Source organism: Narcine bancroftii, chromosome 3, assembly GCF_036971445.1.
Source record: "Narcine bancroftii isolate sNarBan1 chromosome 3, sNarBan1.hap1, whole genome shotgun sequence".
NCBI lineage: Eukaryota > Metazoa > Chordata > Chondrichthyes > Torpediniformes > Narcinidae > Narcine > Narcine bancroftii.
The window spans coordinates 50256018-50269121 of record NC_091471.1 but is presented as its reverse complement, the minus strand read 5'-3'; the positions used below and the strand labels follow the sequence as shown (position 1 = coordinate 50269121).

Sequence of the window (13104 nt, the reverse complement as noted above, 5' to 3'; positions counted from 1 at the left end):
CACAAATGCATACTGGGGGTTGGCATGAATGAGGTGTACCGCTTCAACCAGTGGATCCATCTTATGGCCTCTGACATGCCTCTGAAGGAGAACTGGCCCTGGGGATGTCAGCCAGGGAGGGATGGAAGAACCATTCACCGACCTCCTAGGGAAAGCAAAGAGACATTCATGCGGGGTGGTGTTAGTAGCGGTTCAGAATAATGACCGGATATCATGGAGGGCTTCAGGTAAAACATCCTGCCACCGGCACACTGGTAAACATTTGGACCTGAGGGTCAGGAGCACTGCCTTCAGACGGTGCCGTTCTCCCTTTCCACTTGGTCATTACCTCTAGGGTTGTAGCTGGTGGTCCTGCTGGTGGCTATGCCTCCGATCAGGAAGTACTGATGTAGCTCCTCACTCATGAATGAGGTCCCCCGGTCACTAAGAATGTAGTCGAGATACCCGAACAGAATGAAGATACTGCTCAGGGCCTTGATGACCGTGGCTGAGGTCATATACAGGCAGGAAATTGCAAAGGGGAACCTGGAAAATTCATCCACCACCATCAGGAAGTAGGCATTTCTATTTGTGGTAGGAAGGGATCCCTTGAAAGGGTGAGTGGCCTTTAGAACTGAGGCTTACACTCGGCGCAGATTTGGTAGCGTCTGGTCATGGACCGGACATCCTCGATGGAGTAGGGGAGGTTCCTTGACCTGATAAAGTGATAGAACTTCGTGACTCCGGCTGGCACAGACTGTTGTGCAGGACCTGGAGATGATCAAGATGCGCACTAGCACATGTCCCTCGGGATAGGGCGTCCGAGAGATCATTGAGCTTACCCGGCCAGTACAAGATGTCATAGTTATAGATGGATAACTCAGTCCTCCACCTCACAATCTTATCATTTTTTATTTTACCCTGTTGTTTGGCATTGAACATGAAGGCAACTGCCCTCTGATCAGTCAACAGGGTAAATCTTTTACCGGCTGGGTAGTGTTGCCAGTGGCGCACTGCCTCAATGATCACTTGCGCCTCCTTCTCGATGGAGGAGTGCCTCAGTTTGGGACCATGAAGGGTGTGGGAAAAAAATGCTACCTGCCTTCCTTCCTGGTTTAATGTGGCAGCCAGTGCGAAATCGAAGGCATCGCTTTGCACTTGGAAGGGAACGGACACATCCAGGGCATGCATCGTGGCCTTAGCGATGTCCCCACGGATCTGATTAAAAGCAGTTTGGGCCTCCGCTAATAGTAGAAAAGTGGTTGACTGAATTAGGGGTTGGGCCTTATTGGCGTAGTTGGGCACCTGTAGGCATCTTTTCAGCACCTTCAGGGTGATCGGGACAGGGAGTGGTCGCATGTGGTCAGGGTCAGGAGCAATGCACCATGTGCCAAGAAGGGCCAGGTGCTCAGTGTTGAACACGCACTTGTCCTTGTTGTACATCAAGTTAAGTAACTTGGCCGTAAGCAAGAATTTGGCGAGGTTTGCGTCGTGGTCCTGCTGATCATGGCCGCAGATGGTGACATTGTCGAGGTATGGGAACGTTGCCGTCAGCCCATGTTCCTCCACCATCCAGTCCATCACTCTCTGGAAAGCAGAAACACCGTTAGTGACACCGAAGGGCACCTGCAGGAAGTAGAAGAGTTTCCTGTCAGCTTCAAATCCAGTATATATTCGATTGCTCGAACGGAGGGGAAGTTGGTGGTAAGCCAACTTGAGGTCAATAGTTGGAGAAATTCTGTATTTGGTGACCTTATTGACCAAGTTGGCTATACGGGGGAGCGGGTACGCATCCAGCTGGGTGGAGCGGTTGATGGTTTGGCTATACTCAATTACCATCCAGGGCATTCCTGCTCCTCTGACCACGAGGACCTGTGCTCTCCAGTGACTGGTGCTCGGGGCTATGATCCCCTCTTCCAGGAGTCACTGAATCTCAGCCCAGATAAATTGCATATTCTCCAAGCCATAGCACCGACTCTTGATGGCGATGGGTTTGCAATCCGGGATGAGGTTTGCGAACAGCGACGGAGAGGGTACCTTCAAGGTGGTGAGGCCACAGGTCGTAGCTGGGGACCGAGTGCCAGAACCACTGGACGGCGCTAAGGACTGAGTGCCAATGTCGCTAGATGGTGCCAGAGATTGGGTGCTGGGGCCACAGGAGAGAAATAGGGTCCGGCTATCTGGTCAGAGATGGTCAACCGAATGCTGAGGGCTGCAAATGGTCAACGGTGGTTGGAGGCCTCCGAACGCCATCGTCATGCTCCTAAACTGACTCTGAAAGTCAAGGCCTAGGAGGATTGGTGCACAGAGGCAGGGCATGATTAATAACACAAAGTCGTTATAACATTCCCCACCACCACCCCCCCCCCCCCCCCACCGTCAGCGAAGCTACACAATACCCCCGGATTCTCGTCTGTTAGTCCCTGGCCACCATTGAAACCATCCCAGTCATGGGTCGGACCGGGTGGGAGAGTCTCTGGACCACATCGAGGTGTATGAAGCTTTCCGTAATGCCGCTATCAGAAAAACAGTTAATTTTATGTCCATTCACCTCGATCTGCATCATTGAGTTCGAGGACAGGTGAGGACCGGCTTGATTTAGTGAAACTGAAGTGAGGAGTGGCATTCCTTCATTGTCATCGTGGGTGGAGAGGCCTGTCCAAGATGGCGACCTCCATGTTGACCATGCAGCATCGGATGAAGAATAAGCCAGAAGTGGAGTTGAGGCGGTCAGAAATTACGTCACTAGCGCGGTAGGCCCAGATGCTGAGGCTGGAAGCAGTGGCTGGTAAGATGGCGCTCCCCTCCCCTCAGCGCCGGAAGTTCTTCGGGAATGCACACTGCACTGCTCGCTGGCTGCAATCGGGACCTGCAGACCCTTTGGTAGTGGCCCCTCTTCCCACAGCCCAAGCACGTTGCTCCTTTCGCCGGGCAGAGGCGCCTCACATGCTTGGCCTGCCCACAGAAGTTGCATCTCGATGATGCGGTTGCCGTGATTGCAGCCACGGTCGGGTCGCTGTTGCCCGACGCTGAGTCCCAGGCCAATGACCCTTGTGGTGGAACGTACACAGTTGGCCCGCTTCTGCCCACGATGACACCGCTTGGAGCTGGGCTGAGTCCAGATTTCTGACCACTTCGATAGCCTTTTTGAGAGGGAGTGGGTCCTCCTCAAGGAGTCTTTGCCGGATGTAGTCCGGCCTCAACCCCGATAAACAGGCGTCTCTGATCAGCTCTTCCACGTACTGGTTCAGCGATATCATGCCCGGGCCCATGAGATCCCCCAAACAGTCTTTTCCCAGTGTGACCAAGGACCGGGCGAACTCTTCGGTAGACTCACCAGGCTGTTGTTTCTGGGATGCCAGCAGGTAACGGGAGTAAACCGAGTTCACCTCGGGTTTATAGAGCGCCCACAGCTCAGTCATTGCCTCGGTGTAAGTCAACCAGACTAAGATGGTGAGGTAGGCCTTCTGGCCAACTCGTGCTTGAAGGATCTTGAGCTTTTCACCTGAGTCGACCATCTCCACTGCAGTGTCAAGGAAATTATTAAAACAGTTCACCCACTCCTCGAAGACTACCAGTGCACCCGGGACTTGGGGGTCTACTTCCAGCCTTTCGGGGCGCAGCAATTTCTCCATAACTGGAGTGTTCTAAAATCTTGCTTAATAAATTGTTGGGCACTATCGGTAGCTCCAATAATGACAGACAGAAGACTGAGGGGAACAATAGGCTTTATTAAGCAAGAGACTGTTGGCCTGGGTCTAGGCTAGGAAAATGATTGGGAAGGAGAGGGGACTCGACCTTTATGGCCAGGGGTCACATGGGAAGGATCAAGGGAGGAACTAAGGCAGGGAGACACCTGGAGGGTGGGCCAGCCAGTGCATACGGCCATATCACCCCAAACAGGCACATGGATGCAGGTAAAATAGAGGGTTATGTGTGTTAAGACAGGAAGTTTTTATTTAATACTTTTATATAGGTTGGTACAACATGGAGCACTGAAAGGCCTGCACTCTGCTGTGTTACTTATTTATTTATTGATTTTTAATATTTAAATTTAGACATACAGCATGGAAACAGGCCCTTTTGGCCCACGAGCCTGTGCCACCCAATTAAGCTACAACCCCCAGTGTGTTTTGAATAGTGGGAGGAAACTGGAGCACCCGGAAAAAACCCACGTAGACACAGGGAGAATATACCAAGTCCATACAGACAACTCAGGATTCGAACCCCGGTCCTGATCTCTGGCGCTGTAGCAGCATTGCGCTAACTGCTCCACTAACAGTGTCGCCCACATAATGTTCTATGTACTAACAGTGCCTTCACAAAGGTAGACCTGTCCGGAAACGCTTTTCTGCTTGTGCTGATTTGTAAAAATTGGATTTTTAGGAAGATAAATGCATTAAATTTTAAGGTTTAAAGATAAGTTTTAATGCCAGTCTGATCACTTGAGGCATTTGAGGAAAGTGTGCAACATTTTAATAAATGTATTGAGGAACTGTATGTACATGAGCAATACTCCCATTGTATCTTCATCTGTGAAAACAGGATGAACGTTTGCAGCAAAGAATATGAAAGCCGATCTTCAATATGGATGTGGTTAGGACATGGAGCTTATAAATGCGTACTACCAGAAGCTATCATCATCATTTCCCTCACAAGCAGCTCTATTTCAGTCACTGAGAAGTGCACCAAGCACAGTGCAGTGAGTGGCTGGCACTGAACTTTTCTTTTACACTTGATATGACAACTTTCAGGAGAAAAGAGGTTGTCGTTGAATGTTGTCAGCGCGGGCTAGAATACTGGCAGACTTCGCTCCAACTTAAAATCTGAAACATCTTGGAAAGAGGAGGTTTTCTGGAAACATCGCTGATCATACTACATTTGATAATGAAAGTTAGGAACTAATCAAAGTTGCATCCAATGTAAAATTGGCTCTGGGATTTGGAGGATAAAGATTTTTTTTTCAAAACAGAATTGAATCTGGCATAAGAAAACATTTTTCTACATGATAAAACTTATTTTTATTTTCCAACTCCTTTCCATTCTGGAATTCCATATAATTTTATTCTGACTGTTCAAAATGGAGCATGGAGGTCTGAGGGGTGACCTTATGGAGGTTAATAACCAAGGAAAGCTGCCTCAGGACCTTCGTGATGCCATCATCATCACCCTGTACAAAAACAAAGGCGAGAAATCAGACTGCTCAAACTACAGGGGAATCACGCTGCTCTCCATCGCAGGCAAAATCTTCGCTAGGATTCTCCTTAATAGACTAATACCTAGTGTCGCCGAAAATGTCCTCCCAGAATCACAATGTGGCTTTCGTGCAAACAGAGGAACTACTGACATGGTCTTTGCCCTCAGACAGCTCCAAGAAAAGTGCAGAGAACAAAACAAAGGACTCTACATCACCTTTGTTGACCTCACCAAAGCCTTTGACACCGTGAGCAGGAAAGGGCTTTGGCAAATACTAGAGCGCCTTGGATGCCCCCCAAGTTCCTCAACATGGTTATCCAACTGCACGAAAACCAACAAGGTCAGGTCAGATACAGCAATGAGCTCTCCGAACCCTTCTCCATTGACAACGGCGTGAAGCAAGGCTGTGTCCTCGCACCAACCCTCTTTACTATCTTCTTCAGCATGATGCTGAAACAAGCCAATAAAGACCTCAACTATGTCCTTTACATCCGGTACCGCACGGATGACAGTCTCTTCAATCTGAGGCGCCTGCAAGCTCACACCAAGACACAAGAGCAACTTCTCCGTGAACTACTCTTTGCAGACGATGCCGCTTTAGTTGCCCATTCAGAGCCAGCTCTCCAGCGCATAACGTCCTGTTTTGTGGAAACTGCCAAAATGTTTGGCCTGGAAGTCAGCCTGAAGAAAACTGAGGTCCTCCATCACCCAGGTCCCCACCGTGACCACCAGCCCCCCCACATCTCCATTGGGCACACTGAACTCAAAACAGTCAACCAGTTTACCTACCTCGGCTGCACCATTTCATCTGATGCAAGGATCGATGAAGAGATAGACAACAGACACACCAAGGCAAATAGTGCCTTTGGAAGACTAAACAAAAGAGTCTGGAAAAACAACCACCTGAAGAAACACACAAAGATCAGCGTGTACAGAGCCGTTGTCATACCCACGCTCCTGTTTGGCTCAGAATCATGGATCCTATACCGGCATCACCTACGGCTCCTAGAACGCTTCCATCAGCGCTGTCTCCGCTCCATCCTCAACATTCATTGGAATGACTTCATCACCAACATCGAAGTGCTTGAGCTGGCAGAGTCCGCAAGCATCGAATCCATGCTGCTGAAGATCCAACTGCGCTGAGTGGGTCACGTCTCCAGAATGGAGGACCATCACCTTCCAAAGATCATGTTCTTTGGCAAGCTCTCCACTGGCCACCGAGACAGAGGTGCACCAAAGAAGAGGTAGAAGGACTGCTTAAAGAAATCTCTTGGTGCCTGCCACATTGACCACCGCCAGTGGGCTGATATCATCTCCAACCGTGCATCTTGGCGCCTCACAGTTTGGCGAGCAGCAACCTCCTTTGAAGAAGACTACAGAGCCCACCTCACTGACAAAAGACAAAGGAGGAAAAACCCAACATCCAACCCCAACCAACCAATTTTCCCTTGCAGCCACTGCATCCGTGCCTGCCTGTCCCGCATCGGACTTGTCAGTCACCAACGAGCCTGCAGCAGACGTGGACATACCCTTCCATAAATCTTCGTCCGCGAAGCCAAGCCAAAGAAAGAAAAAAGAAAGGGCATGGATGGGCTGAAGAGTTTTTTCAGGACAGGGAAGTCACTGTCTTTCCTTTCTTAAATACCAGATTTATTAAGTATGTCTAAGTGTCTTTGCTATTACCTTCTTAGATCATTGTTACGTTATTTGTAAGAGCTTGCTGTGTGCGATTTGGATACCGGTTTTGATGTAACTGCAACATTGCATAACCTCAGAATATATTTTATTGGCTTTGAATCAATCGAGAATGATGAAGGAGTCCTTTTTTTTAATGAACAATATTTACAGATTATGATCCTACAGAAATAGCAGTTCATCAGTATCTCACCATGGTGCTCAAATTTTACGTGTTACCTTTTAGAGTAAATAATGTTAGCAAACTGTACTTGTTTTTCTTCTCTTTAACTTTGGCCAGGATTCTGACAAGAGTTACTAATGAATGCACAAAATTCTGTCTTAAAGATAATGTTTTATGGATTAGGAAAAGTAATATATAACCAGAGCAACAGAGGTAAATTTGTTTTTCGATTAGTATAACAAATGAAGTTAGAAAATTGGCATCGGAAACTATAACTGAATTATGATATTGAATTGGAATTTCTAAATTAATTTTCTTCCACCACTCTAATTTTTGGGTTATTCAATCAAATTAGTCAAAACAATTGTTAATTCTCTTCTTATGTGGTATTGTCGACCACTATGTGTTTCAGATGAAACATAATGTTCTTGGTTATGCTGCCTGAGGACAGTAGTTCCTGACTGAAGTGAGTCCCAAAATGGCATGTACTTAAGATGACACTGGAACGGAGTGGCATAATAATTATATTTTTTAAATTTTAAATTTGTTTGTACTATTTACTTTAATTTTAATTTTTAAATGCTTCAGCATGTCAGAATATTAAATAAACTTAACACAATTTGATAGAAGACAAAACTCTATCCCAAGCTTCACCTTATGATCAAGGTGTTCCAGAGTGGAGTTTCTCCACACAATAGCAAGTAGCCTGGGAGCTGTCTGAACCAAAGATTGGCCCTCAACACACAAGTTTGGGCAAATGCAGACCTAGCAATGGGCCAAATGCCGCATGATCTTCACAAGATAAAGGAACAGAAGTAGGCCACTCAGCCCACCAAGTCCGCTCCGCAACTCCACCTTGAGCTATTCTCTCATCTAGTTCCAATTTCTGGCCTTTTCCCCAAATCCCTTGATACCCTTGATTAGATAGCTGTCAATCTCCTTCCTTAAACTTCCCCAGTGATCCGGCCTTCACAGCTGTATGTGGGAACAATTTTCCACAAATCTACAACCCTCTGGCTAAGGAAATTTCTCCTCATCTCTGTTTTAAATGGGTACCTTCTAATTCTAAGACTGTGCCCTCTTGTCCTGGATTCATCCACCACGGAAAACATCTTATTCACATCTACTCTGTCCAATCCTTTCAGCATTCAAAATGTTTCTATAAGATTCCCTCTCATTCTTCTATATTCTGATGAATATAGACCAGGAGCCGAAAAAAGCTCCTCATATATTTGCCTTTGCATTCCAAGAATCATCCTGGTAAATCTTATCTGTACTCTCTCCAACATCATTACATCCCTTCTAAGATAAGGGGCTGAAAAATGCATACTGTATTCCGAATGAGGTCTCACAAGTGCCCCATAGAGCCTTATCAATGCCTCTTTACACTTATACATTATTTCTCTCGAAATAAATGCCAACTTTCCTTACTGCTGGTCCAAATCCATTTGCACTTCTGAATTTTGAGTTTTCTCCCCATCCAAATAATAAATCTGCCTGTTTATTTCCTCTACTAAAGTGTACATCTGTACATTTCTCAACATTGTATCTCATCTGCCATTTTTTTCCCCACTCTCCTAAGTTGTCCAAGTCTCTTTGCAGCCTTTTGGTTTCTTCAACACTTCCTACTCCACCACCTATCTTGATCCAAATCCATTTGCACTTCTGAATTTTGAGTTTTCTCCCCATCCAAATAATAAATCTGCCTGTTTATTTCCTCTACTAAAATGTACAACTGTACATTTCTCAACATTGTATCTCATCTGCCATTTTTTTCCCCATTCTCCTAAGTTGTCCAAGTCTCTTTGTAGCCTTTTGGTTTCTTCAACACTTTCTACTCCACCACCTATCTTGCTGTCATATTCAAACTTAGGCACAAAACCATTCAATCCATAATCAAAATCATCAATAGATATTGTAAAAAGAAGTGTCCCTAACACCGACCCCTGCAGAACACCACTAGTAACCGGCAGCCAACCCTTTGCTTCCTGCCTATCAGCCAATGCTCCACCCAATCTAATATCTTTCCTGTACTTCCATTGGCTCTCAACTTATTAAGCAGCCTTTTAGGCAATTTATCGAAGGCCTTTTGAAAATCTAAATACACCACATCCACACCCTCTCCCCTGTCCATCTTACTTGAGATTTTCTCAAAAAATTACAATAGGTTAGTCAGGCTGGATCTTCCTTTCATGAAACTATGCTGCCTTGGACCTCTCATGTCATGCACCTCGAGATATTTCATAACCTCTTCCTTGAGGATCAACTCCAATAACTTTCCAACTACTGTCGTATGAGTAATAGCCCTGTAACTTCCTTTTCTCTGCCTCCCTCCTTTCTTAAACAGCAAAACTATATTTTCAATCTTCCTGTCCTCCAGAGTCGATTGATATCTAGAAAATCACCTTCACAATAATATAAAATTGACTTCAAGATTTACATGAAAGTTTTTCTATTATGTAGTTGATATAAACAATGCCACAGAGAAAAGTCTGGCCATGTATTTGCTTGGTGTTTTGTTCACATCTTACCATGGACACCCAACTTATACAGGTTAAGGTTTGAGTCTAAGGCCTTACAGGCTATTCAGCTGCAACATTAATAGTAATGGATGAAGCATTAATCTTGTATATTATCAGTGGATATTGGTAAATTTTATTTTGAATTTCACATGAATTGCAACAAATAAGCCTCTATTAAAAATAATAAATTACACCAATACATTGTTCAGGTTCAGTAGTTGTGACAGAAAATATAAACAAAATGAAACCATGACACAAAGATGGCCCGCCAACCTATTATATCGATAATGCCTATAGAGTCATCTCTACCAATGTATATAATTCAATATTTTAACAGAAAGATCCCTAGGTATTCACAGAAAGCCTCTTTCAATTGAGATGATCTTTGATTAAAAATTTGGTTGGATTTGTGATTTTATTCCTTCACGTTCTTTTATTCCTCAACCTTAGGTGATCGATTGTTAAACATAAGACTCTTAGCAAATTATCTACTCTTGATGTAATGTGTGATACTCTGCTCATTATAAGCCAAAATTGGGGAAACTGTTTGGGCATTGATTGTAAAATAATTGTCCAACATTAATTTTAAATGGTTTCCCACAAAATAATCCTGGAAGCATTTCTCAGGAAGTGGTATACTTTGTGGATCAGGTTGACTGAGGAGGCAGAAGTTGAAAGAAAAATAAGTAAATTTTGTTGGAAGTTCAGATGAGAGGAAAAAACAAAAACTTCAATAAATTACTTCATCAATTTATCTAGTTTTGGTCATAAAGTTCGAATCACTCTTCCAGCTGATTTATAAACAAGCTCTTCTCACTCTTTAAGCCAATCCCTGTGAACTGCATTGCCGACCCATCGATGGACAGTTCTCTGAGAAGATGCTCGACGCCGTGATTGATGGGACATTGTGCACTGAAGTGGCAAACAGCAGAGATATCTGCATCAATGGCATATGTAAGGTATAGTTGCGTATGCTTCCTTTATGCAAAGTTAATATTTCCTCACCAGTGACAAACAGTGGAGTAAAAAATATTATTAGCTCCTTGTCACCATTAACTTCCAAATGATTTGTGACCAATTTTTTTTCCTGCCATACATCAAAGGAATGTCACAGTAATTCTTTGATGTTATATTGGGTGTTATAGTCCTTTGAATTATTTTCTTGTTCGAAGTATTGTTCCCTTTTCAGTAATGCTTTTTTATTTGTAGCATATAACCTGTCAGAAAAGTCCAGATTTAAAGGCAAATCCAAACCTTCTGAATGCATTTCTGTCATGATTGTTGATTAGAGAGTATCAAATAAGCACACTTTTATACAATGTCCTAAAGAAATTTTTCACTCACAGTAGTACACAGCTTATTGTCAGGATAAAGTTTGTGTGTGTGTGTGTGTGTGTGTGTGTGTGAAACCAGATGAAACTGTTTCTCCAGATCACAGTGCCACAGTGCACACACAATATTTCTTATATCACTCATGGCTTGGTTTCGCAAATGAAGATTTAAGAAGGATCGTAGACACGGGCATGTCCTTCACACGTGCGCAATGTATTTTTTCAGGTGGAGTCCAGTGAGTGCAGTACTGGCCCCACCCTTTACACCTGGGGCAGTGACAGCTAGATCTTCAGGTCATAAGTGTTACGATGGAGTGTTGTTCTCCTAGATGGATGGCCTGTTGAGGCTAACATGATCCATCTACCTGGGTTTGAAATCAGAGCTTTCCTTCTCTTAGGCTTGCTGCCAACCAAGGTTAATGAGCGCACCCTACCTATCCAGTTATGCTGCCAGACACTCGGTCGTGCCATGACATAACAAACTCAGTGAAAATGGGGGACACCAATGAGAAGTTGTTACTACAGACGTAGTAATGTAGGAGAGGCCACTTGCAGTGACCTCCTGCCTGGCAAGCCAGACAGTGGCCATGCAGCAATCAATACATTGAGAAAGGAGAGGTGATGTATTATGCGTGCACTTTCCCTGGGTGAGCGGGAAATCAGGCCCAAACTTCAGCTGCCCCCGATGTGATAGACATCACATAAAAATCACATATAAACTTGAAAATATAATATAAAATAAATATGTATAAATATTTCAGAATAATTTACAAATTTCACTTATAAGAAACCCAAGTTCAAGTCAAATAAGACTTTTTAAAAAGGATAACCTTTAAAATAGCTTCTTCTCATATTCACTATATACACTCTCAGAATTGGACATACTGTATATTGGAAAAGATAGAAAAACAGTATTATCAGGGAAGAGCAAGATGTGGGAATAAATGTCAGAGGATCATTACAGCATATGAAGCTTGAGAAATAGTGCTGTAATGTCAAAGACAGTCACCTCACTTCTAGAATTCAACTCTTTGATCCATGCTTGGAACAAATCTGTGATGAGTTTTGATGAAACCTAAACTAGGCAGTGATGAAACAGATTACGGAACCGGAATTTCGAAGGCTGGTGATGATGGCTTGAATCACCTTTCTGATTATTGGCAACAAACTGATGGCATATTAATTAAGAGAACTAAATTTATCCTTTTTTTAATGAATGAATGTACCTGGGCTGTTTTCTACTTTATCAGGTGGATGCCAGTTTTGTAACTGTCCCAGAACAGCTTGGCTAGAGGTGTAGTAGGTTCTGGAATGTAGGTTTAGCAGCTGGGATGTTATATTGTCCTGAATCCTTTCTGAGTCCAGTGCTGTTAGCTATTTCTTGGTCTCTTACATTAGTTCAATGGGCTTGAGACTGACAACTGAGATGGTGATGATCTTAGGATAAATCAAAGTGGATTATCTATTCCACACTTCCAGCTAAACATGGTTTCAGATGTAGATTTTAAATGTTGAATGTTTGGATCCTACTTGAAATTAAAAGATCTCACCATTATGAATGCTGTAATGGCCAGGTATTCTGGGTTTATTTTTGTAATATTCTGTGAGGCCATACAAAGACATAACTCTCCTGCCATCAACTCAGTCCTTACAGGCATCTGCCTTGACCTTTTCTGCCCCTAGATGCAAAGATAGGGTTCCCTTGTTCTCAACTTCCATCTGACCAGTCTCCACATCCAACATATTATCCTCTGCAAATTTCACCATCTACAATGTGATTCCCACCACCAGACACATCTTCCCCTCCCCTCCCCTCTCTGCTTTCCACCAGGATTTCTCTTTCCAGGATTCCCTTGTCCACTCAACCATTCCCACTAATCGCCCCCTCAGTGCCCACTCCTGTGACCGCAAGAAATGCTACACTTGTGTCCACACCTCCATCCTCACCAGTGTTTTGGGCCCCAAAGAGTCCTTCCAAGTGAAGCAATAATTCACTTATGAATCTACATCCTTTACCTCATTTTTTACTTTATTTTCCTCCCACCCATTTCCTCCTTTGACTTCTTGCCTGTGCTCCTTCCCCTGCCCATTCTTCTCTCCTCTCCTCCCTGCACCATTTTATTCAGGGGCTTGGCTGCTTTTTGATCATAATTTGACAAAGGGGCTTAGACCTGAAAAGTTAATTACCTTTGAAAACATCGAATGAAGAACTTTGAAC

General features: G+C 44.2%; 1 protein-coding gene across 2 annotated transcripts in view; it reads left to right on the top strand.

Annotated features, from left to right (window-relative positions):
- The window catches only part of adamts12 (ADAM metallopeptidase with thrombospondin type 1 motif, 12), a 727938-nt gene that overhangs the window by 450160 nt on the left and 264674 nt on the right, over nt 1-13104 (top strand). For both annotated transcript variants that reach the window (XM_069924031.1, XM_069924030.1), the window contains exon 13: nt 10381-10514. In XM_069924031.1, the coding sequence (XP_069780132.1) occupies nt 10381-10514 (134 nt within the window). The remainder of the gene's footprint in view (nt 1-10380; nt 10515-13104) is intronic.